This window comes from Camelus bactrianus, chromosome 10 (assembly GCF_048773025.1).
Source record: "Camelus bactrianus isolate YW-2024 breed Bactrian camel chromosome 10, ASM4877302v1, whole genome shotgun sequence".
Taxonomy (NCBI): domain Eukaryota; kingdom Metazoa; phylum Chordata; class Mammalia; order Artiodactyla; family Camelidae; genus Camelus; species Camelus bactrianus.
Genome location: NC_133548.1, coordinates 43,865,547 through 43,892,621, shown reverse-complemented (window position 1 = coordinate 43,892,621; position 27,075 = coordinate 43,865,547). Strand labels below are relative to the sequence as shown.

General features: G+C 45.4%; 1 protein-coding gene across 2 annotated transcripts in view; it reads left to right on the top strand.

Moving 5' to 3' along the window:
* The window catches only part of SYT9 (synaptotagmin 9), a 176,064-nt gene that overhangs the window by 119,226 nt on the left and 29,763 nt on the right, over positions 1-27,075 (top strand). Inside the window, exons 4-6 of one of the 2 annotated variants that reach the window (XR_012509705.1) lie at positions 7,954-8,074; positions 9,443-9,614; positions 11,698-11,822. Coding sequence is in view for 1 of the 2 variants with exons in the window: in XM_074372466.1 (XP_074228567.1) it covers positions 7,954-8,074; positions 9,443-9,614; positions 11,693-11,822 (423 nt within the window). In the remaining variant the exon portion in view is untranslated. Of the gene's footprint in view, positions 1-7,953; positions 8,075-9,442; positions 9,615-11,692; positions 11,823-27,075 lie in introns of both variants that reach the window. The other variant, XM_074372466.1, reaches the window with a different exon arrangement.

Genomic DNA, 27,075 nt, shown 5'->3' with positions numbered 1-27,075 from the left:
CAACATATTTCTAATTTTCACTGTGACTTTACTTGAACCCATGGTTTATTTAGAAGTGTATTTCTTAGTTTCCAAACATACAGAAACATTCCAGTTATCTTTTTATTACAGATTTCTAGCTTAATTGCATTATGGTCACCCCTCATCCTAGCTAACGTCTCTGCCAGGCCCTCCTGTTAACTAACCTCTTTCCAGAAATGTCTTCCATGACATCAACTGTTGATCTCTGGGTGGGAATGTGGGATGGCTGGGTATACAGGCATATGGATCACAAGCACTTCTCCCCTTTTCAGTGCAGGAAAATATGTGTGAAAAAAGTTGAAATGAGGGCATTGTGTGTGTATGTAGTAAAGGGTTGACTCAGCAAGCTTGGGGTGCCTGAACCCTGCACATTCTAAAGAAAGGACTAGTCCTTGACTGATTCCTGAAAGGTAACCTCTAAGCCCTTAAAATATCCTGACTGGTAAGATTTCTTTGTATAACAGAACTTGGGCCACACCAAATATTTTATATTGGTGATGTGATTTATGGTGGAGACTTGTTACAGTTCACCAAGGGCCCTGGGCTATGCTGACCCTCCTCTGATGAGGGGGGTAAAGATTGAGCAGCCAAGGTTAGTCATGTGGGTTGGGTGCTCCTTACCACCCACAGTAAGGACCTTGGGTATCAAGGTTTAGGCAAGCTTCCCTGATTGGCAATACTTCACATAAGCTGTCACTCATCACTGCTGGGAGAATTAAGTGCTATCTGTGTGACTCCATTGGAAACGGACATCTGGAAACTCATGCCTGGTTTCTCCTGGAGTCCACCCTATGTAGTTTTTTTCTTTGCCGTTTTAAGTATGTCCTTGTATTGTAATAAACCATAACTGTGAGTCTAACAGCCTTTCTGGGTCCTGTGAGTCCTTCTAGTGAATCATCAGACCTGAGGGTGGTATACACACTGGTCCTCAAAAAAAATATTGAGAAGACTGGAGTATCAAAAGTATGTTGATAATGATTCGCTCTGCCTAACTGTGTAACCTTCTATAAAACTAAAGTTCAATAATTTTGGTGATGTTAATAACATACAAGTGGTATTAAAGAATAATTGCTCAGAATTTCCAGTTAAATACATCAGATGAAAACATGAGATTGCCTCTCTCCTCCTAAAATGATAAGCAGTAAAAAGGCTTTTGCTTTGACTCTTCAGTTATAAATACAATTAGGGATGTCCTAGAATCTGAGGAAAGCCAACATTATGAAACAGAAGGTCCAAAATAAACAAGCAGATCAACAGATCACTGGAGAAAAAGATTAAAGCAAAAGAAAAAATTCTAATTAGCATCAGTCACTGAGGACCAAGAAAAATCACTGAAAATAAGGTATCTAAATACCTTTTGGGGAAATTTCAGAAGGTACAAGTACAGAGTAAAAGTACAAAGGGACAATCTTAAAACCTCCTTGAGGGAAAAAAAATCTACAAAAGAATGGCATCAGACACCCCAGCTGGAACATGAAGTACTAGGAGATACTGTGACGATGTAAAAGGTTCACAGAGAAAATAACTTTAACCTAAATTCTGTGCCCAGTGAACTTTCTTTTAGGAATTAGACATAATAAAGATTACTTTAACTACCTGTGAACCCTCACTGGAAAAAAAATATTCAAGGACACACTCAGGCAAAATGAGAAGTGTATCTAAAAATGGGAGATGATACAGGTTTTACGAAACTGCAGTGAGCAGAGAAATGAGCGTATTTTGGCCATAGTTTAAATGTTTGTTAATAACTTGGCTATGAAACAATGGAATAGAAAGAAAACTATATTTTAAATTAATTTTAATTAATTTAAAGAAATTAATAGATTTATTTTGCAATAAATTAAATTATTTAAATTCCAGGAGGAAGGATATTGGATACAAAATTAACCAGCTTGATTTAACACAGAAATCTGTCCCCTACAAATAGGGAATAGGCATTATTTTCAGATGCATTTGAACACGAATGGGATAGCATAGGATAGGATAATGTTTTAAATGGTGGAAACCATTAAGGCATATTCTGTATTCTCAGAAATTTTTAATCCCATTTTTAATGTCTATACAGTAAAGGTAACCAATTTTAAGTGTAGAAATTTTGTCACATGTATATAGTCATGTAACCACTGCCATTTAATTCAAAATAATTTTTAATATGTCTTGTGATTTTTTTCTTTGACCTGTAGGTAATTTAGAAAGGTATTGTTTAATTATTAAATAATTGGAGACTTTTCAGATAACTGTGATTGAATTCTAGTTTAATTTTGCTGCTCTCAGAGAATATACTTATATGATTTCATTCCTCTTGAATTTAATGATAATTTTTAAATGACCCAGAATATGGTTTATCTTGCTGAATGTTTGGTGAAAATTTGAAAAGAATGTGCGTTTTGCTGTTGTTGGATGGCGTGTTAATGGTTAGAGTAAGTATCAGTTAGGTTGGTTGATAATACTGTTCCAAGTTTTTTATAGCCTTACTTCTTTCTGCTTGCTTGTTAATGAATTACTGATAGAATAGTGTTGGAATCTCTATCTCTACTTGGGAGTTTGTGTATTTCTCCTCTTAATTCTGTCAGATTTGTTTAATATATTTTAAAGTTCTGTTATTAGAAGCATACTCATTTAAGATTATGTCTTCTTGATGATTTTAACCTTTATCAATGAAATATCCCCTTTCTCCCTGGTAATAGTCCTTGGTCTAAAATCTTCTTTGATATTAATATTTTAGCCTATTTTTGTCATGATATTTTAAGTGGATTTCCTGTAGACAGCATATAATTGGGTCTTGCTTTGTGATCCTATCAGAAAATTTATATCCTTTCAGTTGAAGTTATTAGGTATATACATTTAACATAATCATCAATATGGTAGTGTTTAAATCCATCTTTCCTAGTTGTTCCACCTGTACTTTTATTCTTTTTTTCTTCTTTTTCCTCTGCCTTTTTTTGAATTGAGTATTTTTTTTTAAACTTTTTTTTTTTTGCAGGTGGGAGGTGATTAGGTTTGTTTGTTTGTTTTTCTAATGGAGGTGCTGGGAATTGAACCCAGGACCTTATGCTTGCTAAGCATGTGCTCTATCACTGAACTAAACCCTCCCCCCTGAATTGAGTATTTTTATTGTTCCAGTTTATCTCCTATAATGACTTATTACAGGTACCTATTGGTTATTTTAGTGGTTACTCTATTGTTTAAAATATACATCTTTACATTATTTTAATTCTAATCATTATTATTTCCTTTCTTCTACTTATTTTGCTTTTAATTTGTTTTTTGTTTTTTGGGGTTTTTTTGGTTTCTTAAAGTGGAAGCTGAGGTCAGTGATTTGACATTTTTCTTCTTGTTTAATATAAGCATTTTAGTGGTATAAATCTCCCTTTGTGAGGGAGGATGTAGCTCAAGTGGTAGAGTGCATGCTTAGCATGCATGAGGTCCTGGGTTCAATCTCTACTACCTCCTCCAAAAATAAATAAACCTAATTACCTCCTCCCCCGCCAAAATAAAATAAATAATACAATAATAAACAAAATATTTTAAAAAATAAAATAAAATCTCCTTTTGTGTACTGCTTTAGCTGCATCAACAAATTTTAATGATGTATTTTCACTTCAACTTACTTCAGAATACTTTCTTTTTTTTCAAGTTTGTGCAGGTGTACTTTTTAAATTGAAGTATTGTCTGTTTACAATGTGTCAGTTTCTGGTGTACAGCATAATGTTTCAGTCATACTATATATACATATTTTCCTCTTCATATTCTTTTTCATTATAGGTTACTACAAGATATTGAATATACTTAGTTCCCTGTGCTATACAGTAGAAACTTGTTTATCTGATGTATATATAGTAGTTAGTATCTGCAAATCTTGAACTCCCAATTTATCCCTTCCCACCCCTTTTCCCTCTTGTTAACCATAAGTTTGTTCTTTATGTGTCTGAGTCTGTTTCTGTTTTGTAAATAAGTTCATTTGTGTCTTCTTTTTAGATTCCACATACAAATGATGTCATATGGTATTTTTCTTTCTCTTTCTGGCTTATTTCACTTCGTATGACAATCTCCAGGTCCATCCATGTTGCTGCAAATGGCATTACGTTATTCTTTTTTACAACTGAGTAGTATTCCTTTATATAAATATACCGCAACTTCTTTATCTAGTCTGAATCATTTAAATTTAATGTAATTATTGAAATAGTTGAGTTTAAATTTACCATTTTACTGTTTGTTTTCTGTTTCTGTCATACTTGTCTCTTCTGGTCTCATCCCCCTTTCCTTTTTTCTGCCTTTTTTTTTTAATTTAATATTTTTAAAACATTTATTTATTTTATCTCCTTTGTTGGCTTATTAACTATAAATTCTTATTGTATTGTTTTAGTCATTTCTCTGGGGTTTATAGTATATACATCTTTAACATACTCAGCCCAACTGAAAGTGATACTATACTACTTGCAGTATATATAAGACAAGAACCTGACAACAGTTCTAGTTTCATATCTTCCCAGTGAGTAACCCCAATAAAATGAACATTTCTTTTTCTCAGTATTGATTTTTCAGTCCCAAGGAAGATTCTAAATCTCCCTGCTTGGGTTACATACTCATCCCTGAACAGATAGCAGTGGGCAGGGACCTGAACATTTTGATCAGTCTGAATTCCTACAGCAGCCCTTCTAGAACTTCATGGAATTGGGAAAGACCTCACTAGAATAACCCAAGAAGAGGAATGCAAAAGTGCACTGGTTAGACAAAACCTAGAGTTATCATAGACCATTACAGGCAAACTTATCACAGAGTTTACAGACTGACAAGTGGAGACTTCACAAACACTTGCTATAAATTCCCAATAGATCTTGCCAACAATACTGAACTTGGCCACACAAAGCAGGAGCAAATGAAGCATTGTTTTGTATGACATTTTCCTTCCCCTAGTACCCCCCAGGGCACTCAGCCACCAGTGGCACTTCTGCAGATCTGAATTCTGTCAAGCTGGAAAAGAAGCCAAATGCTCCACCACTCTTTTATATCTTTTATCAGCATTCTGGAGAAATTTTTACCAGCAATATAAGCTCTTCTGTGTAAGACACTATTGACAGTCTGGACCAGAGAACTCTTTGTCATGAGGGACTGCCTGTGCATTATATGATGTTTAGCAGCATCCTTGGACTCTACCTACTAGATGTCAGTAACACACCTGCCTCCCTGGTTGTGGCAATCAAAGATTTCTCCGGATAATGCCAAATATCCCCCGGGGGAATAAAATTGCTCCTGGTTGAGAACCACTGATTTAAGGGACTGTGTAGAAACATCAGGATTTATAGGTTCTTAATTGCAAGTCAGCATCAGCAGATGGAGAGAAAGCAGAGTTAGCATTAGGTGCCCTCCACTCCTGTTCCAGAGCCCAGCAAGCCCATCTCTTCTCAAGGGACCACATCTGCTGTTCACTGCTGCAAAAACAGTTCCCGATAGGAAAGAACACTGCTCAACAACCACAACCACAACAAATATTAAATAAATACTAGAAGAATAAGTGAATGGAAGGATGGATGGATGAAAAGAAAAATGTGCATGGTTATTCACAGTGTTACTCTGGGGCAAAGAGTGATATAGATGATATGCACATAAGAAAAGGAGATATTTTACTATTTTACTTTAAAAATTTTTTTATTTGAATTTTATCACTGTTTTTACTCTCATAGTTTATTTGATCTTAAATGATTTATTTTGAAAGCACTTGGAAATCAAGCATTTTCTCTTTGGCAACTTACTTCTTTAATTTGCCGGGGCTTTTTGAAAGTACAAATGTGGACTTGAGCCATCGTTCACATTCTTAACACATAACCAAGTCTGAAGCTTGGGATTTTTCTTTCTTTTAACTCATGAGCAAACAGCTATGTCATATAAATATTTGTGAATGAGGTTTATGTTGGGAAAAAAAATGGACTTAGCACAAAAGGAACCCAACACATCACATTCAACTATGTGCGTTGGCCTTGAGGGCAGGGACCAGAGTGGATGCATCATCACATCTTGAGCCCTGCAGAGCTTGTGCAGGGTGCGCCCTGGAGGAACTGCATGCTGAAAAGATGATGACGATGGATGATGATGATGATGTTGATAAAGCTTCATAGGCATGGTTTGGGTTACTGTGTCAAACTAGGATTTGGGGTGCAGGATGTGAGTCAGGTGTGGTGAAAAGCTCTCTAAGAGAAGAACAGGTGTCTGGGCCTTTGTGCAAAGGGTAGAGGAATAGGCCAGGGAGTATAGAAGGAAAAGGTAATTGGTGGGGACAGTTGCTGCTTCTCTTTCTCTGCCACTGGCAGGAAGCTGGGTCAGATGCTGCAGTGAGAGCAGACCCTCTCCCTGGGGTCAGGAACCTAGCAGCACAAAGCAGTCCAGCACCTGTCCCATGTGACACCCCGACTCCTGTAGAATTCTCATCTCTCCCCTCACCTCCACCCCAGAGGGAAAGACCCAGCCACCTGGGTCTCTGGATGTCAGGGCTCCAGGGACCAGGAGAGCCTGGCCCGCTTGTGAGAGAAGGTCATTTATTTACACATAGCTGGCAATGCTCGAAGATACAGAGCAATCCATCCACCTTAGTGACCAAACAGATTCGCTTCGCCTCATCCTCCCGCAGAAACGGTCAAGGAGGGAGGTTGTGCGAGGTGACCTTCCAGAGCTGAATCTGTGCTTCTAAAAATAGGAGCATCCTTGGAGAATCGAGAAGGGAAAGGGAGGCTGTGGATGTTGAGGGCAAAAACCAGACTCCCTAGAGCATGGTCAGTATGAAACTGTATTAATTAGACACAGACACCCAGCTCGATCACCTCAGGTAACACAGAAATTGAAACTAAATGAACTGGCTTTTTTTTCCTCTCTGGTTATACTTTCCCTCGGCTAAAAAGGAGACAGAGAATGGTGTCCCCTGACCTATTTGAGATGTTTTCCCCAGCATAGGAAAATGGGGAAGAGACACACGCTTCTTAGAGACACACCAAGAGAAGGCAAGAGCTGCGGCAAAGTGGGAGCCCTAGGTTCAGCCACTGGGGGACCTGCAGGGTCTGGGTTCCCACCCTTCTCTCCCTGCCCGCAGACTGTGTGGGGCCCAGGCTGCTCCTCTCAGGTCTCTGCAAGGTCCTTCTCTAGAACCATGTAGGGACTAGGTGTTTGCAGGGTCCAGTGGAGCCGCTTGCTGGTCTGCACAGGCTATGGGTGACCTGGTCATGTGCAGCGCTCTGGCAGGTGGAGGGGTGTGTGTGTGTGAGTATTTGCAGGAACGTACAGAGGTATTGCAGCAAACTTGGAGGGACCATGTCAGGAAGTGTATGGGGCTGTGGGGAAGGATGCTATGGGTGATGACTGGACGACTTTGTGGGGCCTGTGGGGAAAGCTATGGGAGAGACCAAGTAGGAAACGGGGGCGGGGGTTTCCTGAGGGGCATTGCGGGGGGCTGGGTGCAGAGCTTGTCTGGGCTGTCAGTGGGACGGGACAGCACCGCAGGGCGCCTTTTTGTGTAGCTCTGTCCTGGGGGCTCTGTGTGGACTGTGATGGGGATGTGAGTGGAGCCACATGGGAGACTCCATGGGTGACAGTTCAGACTGTAGGACTTCTGCTCTGGGGGCTGCATGGTGGGCTACCAGACCTGCGTGAGGCTGTGTGAGGCTGTGGGTGGCTGGATAGAGGGTGGCACAGAACTGGTGGCCTCTGCAGCTTCACCGTGGAAAGATGAGTGTGCTTCCTTAGGATGGGGGTGCTCAAGGGGCTCTCCAAGAGTGGGCCTTTGTTCTCCTCCACGTGGCTGACGACGTGAAGGGGAGAGACACCAGGGATTCAGGAGGTGGGCAGGAGGAGCAGTGGGGCCCCTCAGAATGCTGCTCTGCCCCCGCTTCTTACGTGCACAAGGCTGAAGACACCTTCTGACACTTTGGTTTGCTTTCTCAACAGGACAACGTGGATCTTGGAGAGTTGATGTTTTCCCTCTGCTATCTTCCAACGGCTGGCAGGCTGACCATTACCATTATAAAAGCAAGGAATTTAAAGGCAATGGACATAACAGGAGCATCAGGTGGGAGAGTCTAGAACTCAGATTTCCTCCTAGGTTCTAATGTAGCGCCTTAGGGAGTCTCCAGTAAATAAAGCGCCTGGACTTGGGAACCAAACTGCTGGGCTTAATCCTCGCCCTAGACCTTATAGCTGTGTGACCTTGGGCACGTCACTTAACCTTTCTGGGCTTCAGATTCTCCATCTGTAAAGATGAGGATAAGCGTAGTATCTTAGGTCTTCTCATTCACCATAGTGTGACCTGGACCTGTGATTTGCACATGCTGATGTAGCTTATCCAGTTGGGTCTTTCCTCAGATATAAGCAATCATCATCTCAGGCTTTTAGAAGATTGAAGGCAGTCCAAATCCTTAGAAAGGTCCATCCATGAGCTTTGCAGTTTGGTTTTTCCAGTGAATCAAGTGTGTACACTTCAATTCTAAACCCTAACAAAAAATACTCTGATACTCAACCCCTTTTATGTGAGTTCACAAGCCACCTCTGCAGGGGCTCCCCAAATGTGGTCACAAAACACTCAGGCCACTGGCTCTTGGTCACTGAAATCAGAAGACGTCAGATGTAATATATTCTGCTTCCTGGATGCCAGGATTTTTTCAAGCAGAAAAAAAGATGCAGCCCCTTCTGGCCCTCTGAGTCCCCCTGGACAGTGTATGGGGCCCAGGGCTAAGCATGGTTATGCAGGTGACACAGAAGGACTCCTCCTGAGTGGGAGGATAGTGATGTGAAACCAGGGAAGTCCCACCTGAAGCAGAGACCCACTTTGTCACCTGTCACCTGTCTCAGCATGGTATCACCAGCAAGCCTGTGTCCTTTCTCTCCCCAACCTCTGAACTCCTTCCCCCTTTGCAGCCTGACTGCAGGCAGATCTGGGGGCTCGAGGCCCCTGCACTGAAGGAAACCCACTCACACCGCACCCCCAAATTCTCCCTGTCCTCTTAAGAATTTAGCTTCTCCCTTTCCCAAAGACCTGGTGTTCAGGAAAAGATTCCTCGGGCAGCTCAGAATCAGGGTCTGCAGCCCAGCTCCCCACGCTTTGGAAATACCTCTGCATCTGCCTTCCTGTGGCAGCCGGACAGGTCTGGAATTCTAGCTGGAACGTTTTCTAATTCAGTAAGTGATGTCTTGACACTATTTTAAAATTCCACGCACTTGGAGGAGAGAGTATCCTGTGCTTTTTCTTGAATGAGTGACTCAATTATCCCAACTCTAGTCACTGCCCAGGCGTTGTGTTAATTAAAATCCTCAAACTCCAGCCCACAGGCAGGTAAAGGGGTTCTGCATACTGTGGTCCTTGAAACTCCACAATGACGACACTGCCAGCTTAACTCTACCTTTATCTTCACGGTCCCCCTGCTTCTCATGGTCTGTGCAGATCCTTACGTGAAGGTCTCTCTGATGTGTGATGGCAGACGACTGAAGAAGAGGAAAACGTCCACCAAGAGGAACACTCTGAATCCTGTTTACAATGAAGCCATAGTCTTTGACGTCCCTCCCGAGAACATTGACCAAATCCACTTGTCCATAGCGGTCATGGACTACGACCGGTGAGATGCCTGGAGCTCTTTCTCACGGCACGTGCCCTGTGCCCACAGCTGGCGGGGTGGGGGCGGCCACGGATTCTTAGCTGGTGTCCTAGTGCAGCTACAGGAGAGGAGCTGGGCGAGCAGCACAGAGACAAGGAGTCAGCAGGTTACAGGCCCTGCTATAGAGGCAGGTTACCAAAGTGCCTCTCAGCTCCCCATTTCTTATTTCTTTCTCCTCCTCCGTCCTCCTGCCTCCCCCACTTCTTCCCCTCTCTGGCCCTGCACACCCCGTAGAATCTCAGCTTGAAGAACCATGGCCCCACAGATCTTAATCTTCTCGTGGGCAATCCTGCCTGGTTTTGAGAGGAAAGATTCCACTCAAAATAGCAGAATGATTACTTTAACCAGACCATCAACATTTCTAAATACATAACTTCGTTCTTTTTTTTCTTCTCCTGATGTGTTTAATAAAGATCATTTCCATCCACTTAAATCTGAAAGCAAACACAGAAATGTTCTCTTGAAAACGCTAGAATCAGTATGGATGACAGGGTACATTAAAATGTATAAGATGCTCGACTTTCTAATTAATACAGCACAGAAGAGATATTTATAGCCTGCATTGTAGCCAACTGTGTATTTAAAGGACAGATTTGAAAAACAGTCATTTTAATATGCAAAGGAAGTAGCAACAGGGAATTATACATGTTACCAGTCATTAGACTGAAATGCAAAATCTCTTTTTAATTGGAAACCTCCCACATGGTCTGGGCACAGTTATATATAAGAAAGAAATCATTCTGGACTTCTCATATCTTACAATATTATTTGTAGATAAAAATTTTCCTGCAGACCTCTGAAATGTCAACAAAGCAGCCTCAGTGCCCTGAACACCCTTTGCAGCAGATGCCTGGGTAAAGCATAATCTTCTTTCAACCCAGGGAGCACGTATGGGCTCAGCTGCCCATGGGTGTGACAGCCCTCAGTGGGCAGTAGACCTCACCCTGTCTCCTCTGGATGACACACAACACCAACAGCATCAGGCCATGAGAGGGGTCGTTGCCCACCAGCCGTGGAAGGCTGGGCCGGCATCATTCAAGCTATTGCCAAGTTTCCCGTATCAGCAAATCTGTTTATGTGAACTCTGCTTCAGTTTAATTCTCAGTAAACTCATGAATCTGTCCTGGAAAAATCCATGGCCGAATTCATGGGGCGTCTGCGTGTAACTGATTTTAATGAGCAGAGAATCAAATATCCTTCACACCACTTCCCCACCCTTGACTCCCTATACACATATAGAAAAATCATTCATCTTTGCAAGAGGGAATAAGAAAGAGAAGAAGTCTGTGAGTTTGGATCCTTAAGAGCTAAAGGGCAGGCCGTGTCATTCTGGTTATACACAAAAGGCTTCAGACCAAAAACTGTGAAGGAAAAAAAGAAACGGTCCAAGGCAGGGACCCATCCAGGGATGTTTCAGAAATCCTAGCTAAGTGTTTAAGGGACTAAGCGTCATTCTACAGTAGGGAACTCGAGCTGGGCCACTGAAGCAAAGCTGGGCTAGGAAGGAAGCAGGGAAGAGTGTGAGAGGACATGTTCTCTAAAGAAAGGTCCCAAGAAGACCCAGGAGCCCCCTCCATTCTGCCCTCTTTGTAAGTTCAAGGATACAGCTGCCAAACTCAGAGCTTCTCCCTTACCTGGACTTGATTGCCTGTTGCAGGAGGGGAGCAGCCGTTAATACAACAAACTCCTTTCAGATGGGCCCCTTTCCATTACGTGGATTTGGAGGCCTGGAGATCAACCCCATTCCAGAACCAGAGGAGGCGTCATGTGCGTGCATCAGGGGGCTCTCCCAACACAGGGCGCTTGGGAACCAGCTAAGTCATGTCAGGGGCACGACAGCCGAGGTGTGTGAGGGCCAGACCCTGGTCTTCCTCTCTGTGCCCCCAAGTCCTCATGGCTGTTAAACTTGACCTGTAGATTTGAATTAGGGAATGAAAAGGACCGCCCCTTCCCTAATTCCTCTATCCATTCAATTGAGTAGTTGTTACCCTTACATTACAAAATTTTAGGAAAAAAACTATTGTGGACCATTTTCACAGTGTAGGTCACAATGAGATCATCGGCGTGTGTCAAGTAGGCAACGAAGCTGAGAGGCTGGGCAGAGACCACTGGAGTGAAATGCTGTCGTACCCGCGCAAGCCCATCGCGCACTGGCACTCCCTGGTGGAGGTAAGACCTACTCTCGTGCTCCCCTTTGCAGAAGGATAAGTGCTTTACTGTTGAAATGCAGAAGCCACCAAGAATGGGAGTGTCACAGGGCCCGTGGTATCAGTGGCTTTCCCTGGTTGTATTTCCTGAGGCCGTTGGTTGGGAATTGCATTTGTCTGACGTGGAGTCTGTGCTCCCCGCCAGTCTGGTGGGTTTTGAATGTTGATTGGGAATCATCCCTCGCTTTGATTGTTTTTCAAAAAGTTCAGGATTCTCTTATTTCACGTTGTGGCTTTGGATTGACGTTTGGAGGGCATCTGCAGGATCTGGAGGAGTGTGCACTTCAGGCCTTCATAGAGTGACTTACATCTGCCATCAGAAAGAACTCGAGACTGGGCGAGAGGAGGCCTGGATTCTGAGACTGACTCTAGTATGTGTGATTCTGGGCAAACTGGTTATTATCAGATTCAATTATATATGATTAAAACCCCCAAAACAACAAACCACAGAACAATAAGTGAAATGGAAATTTGTTTCTCTGTTACATAAAAAAAGGTCCAGAGGAAGGTCATCAAGGCTGTTTTAGTGGCTCTGTGATCAACAGAGGTGTAGACTTCTATCTTTCTGCTTCCAGTGCTGTTGTTTTTGTTTTTGTTCTTGTTTTTGTTTTTGAGATCGCCTCATTGAACAACATGGCTGCTAAGCTCCAACCATCACATATCTTCCAGGCCTTAGAAAAGTAGAAAGAGACAAGAGCCAGAAGCACACACATTCCTTTGTAAGGGCTTTTCCTTGATTTCTTATGCAACATAGCTACTTACATTTAATTTAGTCACAGAACTTAGTCACATGGACATGTCTAAATGCAAGGATGGGTGAGAAATTTTTTTTTTTTTTGGTGGGGTGGCAGCATGAAAACTGAAAAAGCAGGCTTCTGTTTGCAAGGTAGAAGAGGAGAATGGATACCTGGAGGCAGTGGGCCATGGTTCTGCCTCCCACCTTCATTCATTAACTCATTCCCCCCCTATTTCCTTCTCATTTATTCTTCCTCCATTCACCCTTCCTCAGTGACTCACTCTCTTATTTACTAACTCACTCTCAGAAATAAGTTGTATTCACTAAGTGACATTTCTGTGGGTCAGACGCTGTGTGAGATACAGAAAATACAGATGGCAGAAATTTTTCCTTCCCTTGAAGAGCTTATAGACCATGAGAGAGAGAGAGAGAGAGGATGGCGTGTGAGCCAATCACCAAAGTGCACACTTGTGCGCATCATCATCCACATCAGGTGCCGCTGGAGCACAGAGGGAGGAAGGGTTTGCCCTGCTTAGATGTCGTGCTTGTCTGTGAAGCATTAGTCCCTCCTGCTCTTGGGAAGAGAACTGAGCCCCTGGGAACAGGGACACCAGGGAGCGTGGGTTCCAGGCAGAGAACTTCCTCTGACTCCCCCAGTGCAGGCAGCTCTGTTTCCTGCAAAGCCATCCTGAGAGGCCAAGACCAGAGCCTCACCGGCTGTGCGCTCCGCTGCCGTGGACAGTCAGGTGAGTCTGGTTGACGCACACGTGCTGGGCAGCGTGCTGAGGCAAGAGAGGGCCCAGGGGATGAAGGGACAGCCTTTCTTTGTTGGAGACAATGCTGAAGGGAGAAAAGCAGGACAGGGTTCGTGGACTGATTCTAAGCTTTGGGGCCTCCAGAAGGTATCTTCAAGGGGCGTCTAGCCCCCCCACCCCAAATTTGCAGGTCGCTGAGGACACCTCTGTCCTTGGGCCAAAGAAGCTAAGACACTTTCTTTCCTGGGCTCAAAATTAATCTCTGAGGGAGACCCACAGAAACTAGGAGCCACTTGAGAAGTAGCTGGGGGGCTGATGCTGCCTGCCGCGTGCTTCACTTCTTCAGCGCCTGGTGGAATTCTCAAAGGAGTCCACCTGCGGGCTTGTTAAATTGCCAGAGCCCGTCACCAGTGGTGGCAGTTCAAGCACATGTAATCGACTTTTTGCCCCCTTACAGGTCGCTGCTGACTTTCATCCTTATTTATAACAATCTGGAGTGTCAAAGCGTGTCAGGCCTCTTGCTTCTCGGGACTCGGGAAACAGGAAAGGAGTGGAGATCGGGGTGTGGCGTGGGGCTGCGCCGGTGCTTCTGTCTCGGTGACCTTGCCGGGGAGTGGCTGTGGGTGGCACGCTGGAGGCGGCGTGTGCACCTTCCGTGAGGGAACCTGTAGAAAGCGGGCCTCGGAGGCTCCCTTCGCTGCCCAGAAAAAGTGCTGTGTGACTGGCCGCCTGGGGGACATTCCTTAAGCCCTGAGCACTTGGCTTATTCAGATCTGCTTTTGACAGTTAAATAAGTGAGAAATAAATGTTTTTAGGGTTAAACCACCAAAACTTGGGAGTCGTTGGTTACAGCAGCTAGAATCACTTTGGCAGAGACCAGTCTTTTCTCAACTGTTGCAGCAGAACTAAGGCAGTGAAATGGCCCTGACGTGAAGGGCAGACCACGGGAGGCTGTGCCTGCCCTGTTGCATCCTGTCTGTTTGAAGTCCACTCCTGGGACCTGAGATCCAGCCTGAGAGGGGAAGCGATCCTTTCCCTTTGAAGGATAAGTGTGTAATGAGCAGAACTGGGGCAATGGTACCAGATGAGATGAAGAACAGGGTCAGGATGCAGGAGGCCAGAGGCCGAGCAGTTGGACATGCTCACTTTGGGCTTGGACGGACGTAGATTCAAATCCATGTGCTGCCACTCAGTTTTTTTTTCCCCTTTCCAAATCTCAGTTCTCTCCCCTCTAAAGTGGACGTCACAGGTTCTATCCCACAAGGGTGGTTGTGAGGACTAAATAATCCAACCTGTGTGAAGCACCGTGGCCGGCACGCAGTAAGTGCTCAGTAAAATTCCCAGCTGTGACTGTAATCACATCTGTCCTGCATTCTGAGAGATCTCTGTGGGTCCTCATGGGACTGTCGCACAAAGAAAATCGTCCATAATGTCTGTCACAGAGGGAAAAGGAAGGCTGGACACCCCCAGCCCCCACATGCTGGTGAGCCATCACCTCAGGCTGGAAGAGGGGGTCATTTTTGACTTTGCCGGATGTAGAGACACATATTGAAGTTCTGTTCTTTCTCCTTTCTTCCTTGGCCTCCAAGATAAGCTGCTGCTATACTGAGAACCTTTGAACATTTCTGCTTTAAAACAAAAACAGCAATGAAATCCCAGTTCTGTGTGTGTGTGTGTGTGTGTGTGTGTGTGTGTGTGTGTGTGTGTGTGTGTAGGAATGAATGAAAGAGAGGGAGAGAGGATATGGGCTGGTTAGGATTTCGTACAAAGGGAGGCTGGCTTGGCAGAAGCTCTTCGCTTCTGGAGGCTGAGGGCCAGGTTAGGGCTGAACTGTGAGCCCTGCGGAGACCTGGCAGCCTGCTTGGGCTAGCATCCAGCACACTCTGACCTTGCCAGGGTAGGTGGCAGATGGAGTCTTCAAAGCCAATGAGTTCAAAAATCCGTTTCTCTCCCAGGGATTCTGCATGGCTTCACTGCACACTCAAAGGTCAGCCAGCTCCCCCTCCCTTTTCTCTCGGTGATGCCAGAGGCTTGGGAAGCTGTGTGAACTCCCTCAGAGCAGGCTGCCTGGGGCCTGGGGACAGGAGCCTCCCCGCCCTGGGCCTCGGGAGATGACAGAGCTCTCGGGGCTCCCCCCACAGCCCTATCCTCTGCATATCCAAGAGAGGATCATGTTGGCCTGGCCGTATCCCAGCACCCTTCCACCCTCTTGCATGTGGAGCTGACCCCTCATGAGCTCTGGGGAGAGTAATAGAAATAGTTCCAGGTTTTCATCGCGTCCGTGTGCAGTGCTGTGTCACCTCTGGATTAACGAGTAGTAAACTTGGTTTGATGGGAAGACCGGAACACAGACACCACTCAGTTAAATCAATTTCTACTTTTCTAAAAGAGGTAGAATCAGATCAGAATACACAGTGAAGCTCAGCACCATTTCCCTGATTGACAGAGGTGCAAGATTCTGAACCCCAAAGTGCTACTCAAGGGGTGCTCCGGTGTGGGTAAGTCTTCCTCTCTCCAAACTCGGCCTTTTATGTGTGCGTAACGAGGGGCTGGTGGGGCACATTACACCCTGACGTGAACAGAAGCCTCATCGACCACCCTCTATCTCTTTAAGGGTATAACTTAGAGCTATAGAACTAGAGCAAATGTCATTCCCCAGATTTGACTGGGAGCCACGTTAGCAGGCCCTTTAAACCAGCTCTCGATATTATCCATCAAGTGCCCAGCAGAGCCCACCTGGAGCCTTTGAGGTCCACACATTTCCAGGAGAGAGCGTCTGATTGCCCACGTTGGGTTAAGTGTCCACCTCAGTCCAGTTTACAGGAGGTCAAGGGTCATGGAAAGGTGACCCAATTCCACTCCAGCAGGAGGGTTGACAATAGACTTCTCAAGAAGGGTCCTGGCAGGACAGCGAAATGGACACAAGTGAACCCAGCTGCTTCCCAGTGGATTTTGAAGTGAGGGATTTGGAGGCTTTAACACTCCAGGACAACTGTTCTTCACAACATATAAGTCATATCATGTGATATTTGTCTTTCTCTATCTGACTTACTTCTCTCAGTATGATAATCTCTAGGTTTATCCATGTTGCTGTTAATGGCATTATTTCATTCTTTTCATGGCTGAGTAATATTCCATATATATATATATATATATATATATATATATATATATATATATACATACATACATACATACATACATATATATATATACATACCACAACATCTTTATTCAAGCATCTGTCAGTGGACATTTAGGTTGCTTCCATGTCTTGACTGTTGTAAATAGTGCTGCTGTGAACATTGGATTGAGGGACTCTCTGATCCCTGACCTCCTATTATTTGCCTCAATTTGCAGGAACATATAGCACTGACTCCTTTGCATGGAACAGCATAATTCACAGAGAATGGAAATGCTATCCCTGTCACATAGGTATTGAATTAATATTTGAGCAGTGAATGAGAGAATGAATGAATGAGACATATAATGAAAGCAGTTGGGTTCCTTTAGTTCTGAAGTTCCACAATTTCCCACTCAAGGAAGTCTGAAGTAGAAGTCAGTCTGGAGGAAGATGTAAAAGGTATTGAGACTGAATTTACAGTGGGCTCTTCAAATGGAGATGGTCCTTTTTAAGCTCCAGGCTTTGATTACCTCTCTCCATTTAGGAGAAGACATAAAAAGGGGCCATTCGTTTCTTACCGTGGTTCCCATGAGCTGCACTCTGATGATGGTTGGTTTGCATTTCAAGTGCAGTTGAGAAATATTCAGAAGAATAATTTAGGCGCCTTAGTAAATCATGAGGGTCCCCTCATGCTGATATGCACAGCCGGGTTGTAGAGTACTTCATTCATAAGAGACAGAGGAAGCAGAAACCACAGGCATCCCTCTGGTGAATGACAGACTGAACAAGGACTGATCAGGAGGTGACAAGGACATTAGGCCACAAGTTGACTTTTCTCACCAGGGAAACATTTTAGCAGCAGTTTTACATCGGGCAATGATTCGCTCCACCTACCTGTGAAGATAAAAGAGAGAAAAATAATGGGAAAGCATTTGGGGGATAAAATAAAGGATGTATAATTGAGATTTTTTTCAAAAAATAAACTATTTTTATTGGGGGATTTAGTATGCCAATATCCATAAACACCTGCAGAGCCACTGAAGCAAAACTGATTGCCAAGAACATAAAAATGTGCTACATGTTTGGGAGCTGAAAAACACGTACCAAACCTGTTAGAATCTGTGCCCATTGATATACGTGGCCAGAATGCAGTTTGGACTGGTGGGCATGGTTAGTGTTAATGGGGCATTGTGTTTCCAGTTTATAGAGGGAATAGTCAGCATACAAAGCCAAGGGTATTTATTATTTCCCAGGCAGGTCTTCTTTCTTGTATAGAATTATCTGGTTTAAAAAAAAAAAAAAGATGCTAAGCACTTTCTCATCTTCAGCTGGGATGCAAAACCAGTGACTCTTCCAAAAGTTTATAGACATAGCAATTGTACAAACCATGGGGGCGGTAAGGTAAACACTAGAGGTATAAAAGGTAATAACAGCGTGTTGGAAAATAATGTTTCTGTCTGAACAGAAAGTCAACTGCATCTTGACTCTCCTCACATTCACAGATGACCTTGCCCCAGCAGGCCCTGCTGGGGAACGTTCCTGAGGCACACTTGAACAGTAATTAGATAAGAAGGTGGTTAACAGTGGGCTTGAGCCTTCAGCAGTGCCATCTCCAGGAACGGCATTCAGAGGTGACTGCTAATACTATGGGCTGATGAGCCAATTCTTCTTCCGTCAATGAGATGAACTAGAATTGTTTATGTCAGCCTCTGAAAGAACCACACTGTCTGGTGATCCTCTGTGGACAAGAGAGTACTTCCCGGGTTAAGGGGCCCAGGGCAAGTGTGGAGCATCCTGGCAGAGGATGGGGGACATCTGGAAGGCCACTACTCCTGGAAACGAGTCTTTCAGGAGGTGCGTCTGTTGAATGCTGTCTCTCAAATATCAGCAGAACAGCCTGTTGATAAGACAGAGTGGAGGTGACTTCTTACCTGGTGATGGAAGGGGAAGGGCAGAGTCTAATTTATTGATATTTTGAAGGATGATTTAAGGAGGGTCTTTCAGTGTGGCTAGGGGGACAAAACAGGGGGTGGGAGGCTTGGTTAGGATCAGGTAAAGATCTTGATATAATAGTTTAGGTGAACACAACAAGGTGAGCATTTCAAGGCCAGGATTCAAAGAGTTTTGGGATGTAAACTATCTGGGGATGCTCTCTAAGGAAAAGCTGGTGGTCTTTTGGGAAGTACCCATAATGAGCAATAATGTTATGTGCAACTTTTATCTATCTTGGCAAGAGTCTCTGGGAACAGTTAAGTTATATTACTGAAGACAATGGAACAGTAATATCAAGTTAAGGTAGAGTGCATTCTGTAGACAGCTAGCTGGGTTGGGGTAGGTGGCTTTAGTTCTCATGCCCCAAGAACACAAAGCAGAGGGAGAGCTGACAAGGATCCTGCCTGGTTCTGCAAGTACCTCACAGACAGCAGGAATGTTTGTTAGTTGCCCATTTCTGATGGCCCTGACTTCTGATTTGGGATTCTAGGGAGTCAGGCTCCATCCTTGGCTCCAGTAATGGAACTATGATCTAGTCCAAGCTAAGCCAGTCAGTCCAGCCATGGAGATTAGCACTGCATAAGCTGATTCAGTCAGAGAGTATTACAGAACATTCGGTGTGAATGCTTGGACAAAGATGCTCTCTCTGTCTTTCCTATTGGATGTAAACAAAGAATCATATACCACAGGAGCAGCTTTTCCCTCTTTGGACCTCTAGAGGAGCCAGAGTTAGGGTGAAACCAACCCTGGGGTTTGCAGAATAAAGAAGTAAAAAGAATCCAGACCCTCAATCATATGGTTGAGTTGCTGGATCCAGCCTCTCCTGAACATAATGTTACCTCTGACCTTTATGAATATATAAGTATATAAATTCCCTTTGTTTTGTAAGCACTATAAGGTAGGATTTCTTGAAGCAGATAAGCAGGTTTTTTGAAACAAAAATATCTGGGTCACAGGCAAACACCCACCCCAGTGTTCCCTTGAAGTGAAGAGAACCATTCTCAGAGCTGTCATGAGATCAGCTCATCTCTCTTGCTCACTTGGGTATGTCCAATACCTACAAAATGGCACATTGTAGACATTCAGGAAAGTTTTCCTAGTGAAACAAATTGTTGATGTTTGGTTCATGAGCTTGTGTGTTGAGACAGTTGCAGCCAAAAGAGACTTGGCTCTTGATGACATGCAATTACCATATAAAGTGAGGGGGAAAACTGCTTTGCTTTAGCATTTATGTCCTGTTTTTCCAAAGGGAAAATCAAGCCCTGCGTGGATTTGTAGGACCATGGACAGCTCCCCATCATCTGATGCTTTGTTGGGTTGATAAAGGCACAGTTCCTCAGGAGTAAAGATGGGTCACACGACTGTCCTTTGCCAGTGTCTCCTACCATGTGCAGCATCTCATTTGTGTAGAATGGGAATGAAAATCTGTACTCTTTTAATAACAGTATTTTGGCTACTCTAACGTGATCTTTAATCTTATGCTTATTTATTTTATTTTTATTTACAAGCTAAAAAGCTCAATTGTATGTTTAAAGTCTGTCATCTGTAGTGGTATGATTACGTATTTCCCCCCATTTTAAATAAAGCTTAGAATGTGAAATGTGGTGAATTGATCGTTGAAATGCTTAAAAATAAGGAAAGGGGGCTTTCAAAACAAGGGGAACTTTGCAAATCATTGAGCAATTACATAATGCAATCTTACCTTTTAGGTGTAGGGTATACTATCGCAAGTTGGGCTCAGACTGTCAGAAAGAGAAGCAGTTATGAATGAAGAATAGGAAAACAAAGGTGTGATTTTTTTTTTCCCTACGTGGCTGAGGATCTGAATGGAGCTGCTTAAATACTGTGCATACTGATAATAAGTGTCCAGGTTGAAAAAGTTAACTAGAGAAAGGTCATAAATCCAATCAAGACAGCAAATGCCATCCAAAGGGATTAAGACTGATGAAAATTAAACAATGTAAACATTCTGGGTTTTCCTTCCTGTTATGAATGCTTAATGAAGTCTCTGAAGGGGGCCTGGAGACATGGATCCAAACAGTGCTTCTTGTTAGGCCCTGTCTGAGGCTCCCTCCTTTTTGACTGGAGTCGGGGCCACACTGGGGAGCAGAGCTGAACTGGAGCAGGCAGCACCTACCCGTGAGGGGAAGATGGGCCTGGAGGAGTTGGCCTGGCTACAGACGGGTCTACAGAGTCCCTCATCAGGATACTGGGGCTGAGCGTCTGGTGCCCCCGTCTTAGTTTTGGAAGCTTCCATCCAAGGGTAGTGAGTGGGGCTCCCCAGTGGCAATGACTGTGGCTGAAGATCGAGCCTCTAACTAAGGAACCAAGAGCCAGGCAGGGGTCAGGGTGGGCTCCTGTGTTAGAGAGAGTGACAGCAGAGCTCTTCATGAAAACTTTCAGGATCGAGGTGGGATCCAAGCAGGATCTCAGCTTGGCAGGCTGGGTCAGCCTGGTGGTAGAGGTGAAGGGTGTGGAAGTTGGACTCACTTGGACACACAAGGTCCAGGAATAAGTTGACAACCCAGGCCCTTGGCTGTGGAAGGTTTGTCATAGGAGCCAGAAGCCTGGCAGGACAGTTCTGCTTCTCCAGCCCACAGGGTCAAGTCAGCACTGTCTTCATAGGTTAGTAGCTGGGGGTGAGACAGTCTGATCTTTCACAGGCATTAAAAATGTTATGTTCTTTCAAGTGGCAGAATGTCCATTCCCAGTCAGTGCTAACGGCTCTTATCCTACTGCTTAAAAATAATGTGACCCTTCCATTGTCTTTTCAAGTCTGGCACCAAAGTACCACGTGAATGTGGGCTTACCTCGAACTGAATCTCTTATCAGGGATAAGGATCCAGGGATCCTTGCAGAGAAAGAAATAGTAACTCTGAAAAACATGACACTCTTAGGATAACAAGAGAAAATCAGGGATACTGCCATTGGTCACACTGATGCGTCCAGCAGAGTCTAAGCCATCACACCCGGTGCACCTTCCTCTTCACCTCTTCCTGCTTCTCTCACGTGTCAGTAGGCACCCAAGAGTTAACAGCGAAGGCCTTGAGACATCTGCACTTTGTTAGGGGAAATAGCTTTTAGCTCCAGCTGCTGCTGCCAGACAAGATGCTTGAAAGCAAGAAAGGGAATAATAGGAAAGAAAAGGACTTTTGAATCACATGGGAGTCTTCAAGGGCTACTCAGCCCAGAAGATGCTCCTCTTACTGCTTCAAGCCGGCAGTTCTCTAAAGCCCCCCTCACCCCCCACCCAGATGTAGCTTCCTTCACTGCCTTTACAGGTGGTGTTTGAGTTCACAGGGGCCCAGGGGACGGCCTTGCTGGGTCTGGACCCCTTGGTCCAGGAACAAGGGACAGGTAAGAACAACAGCACTGGGATGGCAGCGCTAAGCCCTGTGCTGTCGTCGAGGTGGATGACTCTGAACTTCGGGAGCGTCCTTGAGCAATGGCGGACAGAGACTCTTATAACTCTGATTAGTGGACCAGCTGCCAAGACTAGGGGGGACTCCATGAGCCAGGAAATGATGGGGAACCAAGGCTATGAAAGAAAAAACAGATCGACCAGACTCAGGGCTGCACCCATTCCCATCCAGAAAGGAGGGCTTAGAAGTGAAGCCTGGGCCCCTCCACCACCACCACCCCTCCGTGCTCAGAGACCATTCGGTGGCCTCTGTGTGTGTAAGGCTCTGTGTTGCTGAGTGAGGGGTGCCTGCTGAGCAGCTGCTGGGTGGGGTGGGGTGGGGTGGGGTGGGAGGCGGTAGAAGGGGCCGTCCATGTGGTTGAAGAAACTGACAGAAGTGTGGGTTGGGGAGCGAGGGTGCTGGAGGGCAGCCAGCCACAGGGAAAGGAGCTTGGTATTGGGAGAGAAGCGAGTGAGGGCAGCAGGGAAATAGAAGACATTTAAATAAGATTTAGAATCAGTTTCGCCTGCAGGAGACAAGTTCACCTTCATAGCTCCAGGAAATCTTCAGTAGAATTGATGTGGATTTGCATTTGGATTGTAATTAGGAGAACTTGCTGAGTCTGACTGTCAGACTGGAGGGTCCAGGAGGGTCCTACGAGAGTCTAGATCATTTGTAATCTGCTGGTCACATGCATCTAGATATGTACACATTTAAGTTCATTCTTAGCAAACTTAAGCAAACACCTAAAGGCTTAAATTCATTGCTTAACAGAGCACTGTGTAGTTTGGGGAGGTTTTTTGTTTTTTTTTTTTCTGAATTCTTTCCTGAAGTTAAATCTAATTTTGGAACTGAATGTGTAAACAGATAAAAGCAAGAGTTACTGTGTTCGAAGCAGACAAAAATCGAGGAGAGCAAATTCATTTAATCAAAGAGAAAGCCGTGACCCAGTTAAACTTCCTGGTGGACTAACCGAGTTGTGCTGCATTGGTGTCTAAAAGGGAGGGGAACCTACTGCTGGCTCTGCCACTTAGAGCTGCGTGCTTAAGTGACTGCCTAATCTCTCTGAGGATCAGTTTCCTCCTCCCTAAAATGGGGCTGGTAGTACCTAGCTTTAAATACCTGTTGTGATTAAATGATATAACATGTACAGAAGTTGCCTGCACAGTATCTGCCAACGGGAGATGCTCACTGAGTATTAATTGAGCAAGTAGGAAAATATAATTCCACCCAGCTTTTCAGTTACTCACTTTTTAATACTATTTTTAACTTAATTTTTTTTTAATGGAGGTACTGGGGATTGAACCCAGGACCTCATTCATGCTAAGCGTGTGCTCTGCCACTGAGCTATACCCTCCCCCCTCAGTTATTCATTTTTGATGATACTGCTGCAGTGCAGAAATAAGGCTAACTCTTCTGGGGTTATTCCAAGTTTTCCATTTCTCTGGCTTTGGGAATTTCCAGCGCTTCGTGGAGACTTAGAATGCAGGGTGTAGCACAACATTCCATGAAGTGCCCATGGAATAGAACAGTGTGCCTCAAATGCCTCAAACGCTGATTTACAGTAAGAAGTACATTTTACATCACAACACATACACGTACACAGATATAAAATGGAAACCAAAGTTTCATGAAATACGTGATTCCATGTGATGCTGTTTTGGAAAAAAATTTTATTCCATTAAGAAAAAAGAATACTGGTCACAACCATTAAATTGATTTCACAAACCCAATGATGGGTCACGAGCTACCCTCTGAAAAACTGAAATAAAGGATACGTACTTTTAGAAAGGCCAGTGGAATTCTGATGCCGTGTGGGAGTATTAAGAGGAAGTGTGGGATCATAACCAACTGCATGCATTTTTAGGGCCATTCAGAACATGTTTCCTCCAAAAGACCAGAATTCTAGACTTCTCATCACGTCTGTTCGTCTGGAAGCACCACCACCCCTTGGTTGCAGCGTCTCTGTGTAAGGTGCTGCATGCCTGGGTTTGTGTTGCCACATTTGCATGACCATAAATTGATTATTTTTATCACAAATATTTTAACCTGGTTCGAAGCTCTGCTCCACCTTGCAATGCTTAAAGAGCACAGAGACACCAACTGTGTGTTTATAATTGAAGAGGGATGTGGGGAACAGCCACAGAAGGAAGGAATGGTGATTCTTGTTGGATGTGTGGGTCGCTGCTGTGAAAGGGTTCCATGCAGTAACTGGCCCCACGCCGAGTCCTGCCCTCCTGCCCTCCTGCCCTCCTGCCGGGTGCAGGGTACTGTCCTAAGTCCTGAGAACACAGTGCCTGCCTCCAAGGAGTCGGTGGGGGAGTGTGACAGTAAATTGTGTAACTTGTCTTTTCAAAATCTGTATAGGAGCATAGATGAGGGGGTCCCCAAACACCCGTTGGGGAAGGGTGGTGGTGACCGGAGGGGCATGATGACCCACTCAGGCAAGCTCTAGAAAGTGAGTAGGAATCCTCCCATTAAGCAAATAGGAAAAGGCATCTCAAGGAGAAAGATGAGCACATTCAAGGGCATGAAGATGTGAAAGAGAAGGGCTGGTGTCTGGGACACCAGAGAGTTCAGGATGACAGAGTATAGGGTACACAGGGGACGGAAATGTAGCCAAAGAGGGAAAGAAAGGCTTGTTCAGGCACGATGAGGGATTTGAACTTTCCACTGGGGCACTAAGGGAGCTTTGAAGGGATTTTTTGAAGGACTGAGCATGCTCACACTGCTGTCTGGAGGAGCGCGGGCTGAGTGGTCAAGGTGAACAATGCTTGGGCCTGAAGAGGACTGAAGTAGAGGTGGGGGATAGGTGGGAAAGGATCAGGGAGAGCAAGGAGTTCGGGATGATGACCAGGCCACTATGTTGACCAGATGGACGGCCCTAGCGTCTACTGAGCTGCAGGACAGCAGAGGAGGGACAGGGTGTTAGGGGCAAGGGTGAGAGAGGGGGAACTGACAAGGAGAGGAGAGATCACAGCGGTGCGGTATGTGCTAAGAGCAGTAGAATTTGACCAACGGTGCCATTCACTTATTCCCTCCCAAAAGATGCTCTTCTGGAAGATAAATTGCGATTTTAACCCTCCACCCCTCATCCACAGACACGTGCACTGGGGGCTCCTAGCTCCTACCCTTTTCTCAGCTGACGGCCAGTCCAATTCTATTCTGGGCCCGCAGCCACAGGAAGAAGGCAGATTGGTTTAAATGGAAATGCCCATAATCTGCTGACAAAAGGCTAATTAGCCTGCATTCTAAGCCCTGGATCCCTCGGGGAAGAGCATGTCAGAAAGTGAGGAGCAGAATGGAGCAGAGCCTTCTGTGAATTAAGGGAGGTTGCAGGCTTTCTTGCGTGGCCCGTGTCTCAGTATTAGAGAGTCCGGGCTCCACCGTGACCCCACGGTGAAGAGAAGGGACCTGGGTTCAGACAGGCAGGCTCTTCCTGTTCCAGCACTCTCCCTGCTGAGCCTGGCAGTGAGGACTGGGGGAAAGAATCTGGACCAGCAGTCTTGAGGGCACTCAGACACATGGGTGTCCTCTGAACGAGGAGTGGAGGGGAGTACAGACTGCGTCACGCTGAGCCGGGCCACGTCAGGTCACAGAGCAGGCCAGGACAACAGGAAGGCTCAGCAAAACCTGTTCAAATCAACTGCAAATTAAACTGTCTGATATTTTGAAATCATCCCGCAACAGTCTGCCCCATTGCTCCAGAATCCTCCACTATGTTGAGAAGGACAGGATGCTCCAGTGCTCTCCTGCACACGGCGTGGCTGGGCCCGCTCCCCTCAGCATGCAGGTCTGTATGTCTCGCCCCCCTGGAGGGGAGAAGCCTCAGCAGAGCTGCGGTATCTGAGGGTGTCCAGGTTGGAGGCAGACAAGACGTGAGGAACCAGAGCTAATGAACACGGACAGTTCCTCCCAGTTTCTTGACCAAAACGGGAAGGCAGGTCAGGCCACTTGCTAGAAAAGGATAATGGATTTCAAGAGCAGGACTTTTCAATAGGGAAGGCGAGATGGAAGAGACAAGAGAGACAGAGGATAACTGATGTGTGAGCTTTAACCTGGAGACACCGAGCACACAGGATGGCCCTCCCCCTGTCTCGGGCACAGCGTGGCTCTGTCTCATCCTGGTGGCCTGTGGGAGCAGGTCTTACTCCTCAGACGGGGTTAGGAGTAGCATGGGGCTGCTCTGGGTACAAGGCAGGGCCCCCGGCATCCGTGCCGAGCCCCTTACCACCTCCCCCACTGGCCAGAGGGGAGGCCCAGACAGCCTTCTGCCTCCTCTCTTCATGCGTCTCTAGGTCCCCAGGTCTCCTCTGCATACTTACCACACACTCCGGTGTCCTGGAAGCAGCTCAGCCCTCTTCCAACCTGGCTCAGCCTTGGAAGGGCCTCTTTGTCTACCCGGATCCTGCTGAGCTTTTCATGCATCCAGCAGCTGCTCTTATTCTGTCATCAGCTTTGATCAGATTGTTTGGAACAACCCAGCCTCTTCCCAATACCCTGCAGTTTGCAGCTGCGCCCCTCAGATCAGAGCCCCACTCTTTGTCATCCTGTGCCCCCGATGTCTCACCCCTGATACCTGAATGGACGTGCCACACCCCTGCTTAGACCTCACCTCTGAGTTCCACATCAGCCCTTGAAGCAGAAGCTTCTTCCCATGAAGACCTCTCCTCCCAGCTCTAATTCACAGTCCCTACCTCCATTCACTTCCAGCAAGTCTAGCTGTGGACAGTCTTTGAGCGTTGATTCTAAAGTATTGGAGGGCCCAACATTGATTCAAGAAGCCACCTCTCACGCTCAGAATGCCAACACTCACTCTGTCCTTTTGGCCTTGGTCAGACAAACTCCAAGACATTCAGAAGGATGAAGCAGCCTGAAAAATATTCCTAAAAAGTCCGCCTAATAGAGAGGACAAAGTTCCAGGAGAGAATGGAGGAAACTATACAGGCCAGCTAAGGCCTGGAGGCGTGCACGCACCACAGAAGAGAAGGAAGGTCACCGTCCCTGCTGTTCCCTGATGGTGTGAGACCTTCAACTAGAACATGAACCTAAGCCTTCTGGGAAGGTTTTCAGGACACAAGGACAAGGAGGTGAAAGGGAGTCCGTGCTGGAGTGGAGGGCAGGCTGGCAGGAAAAGGAGCCTGTCCGATCTCCTGGAGGCTCGAGAGTGCTGAGCTCTACCTGCCAGGGCTGCATTGGAAGCGTTT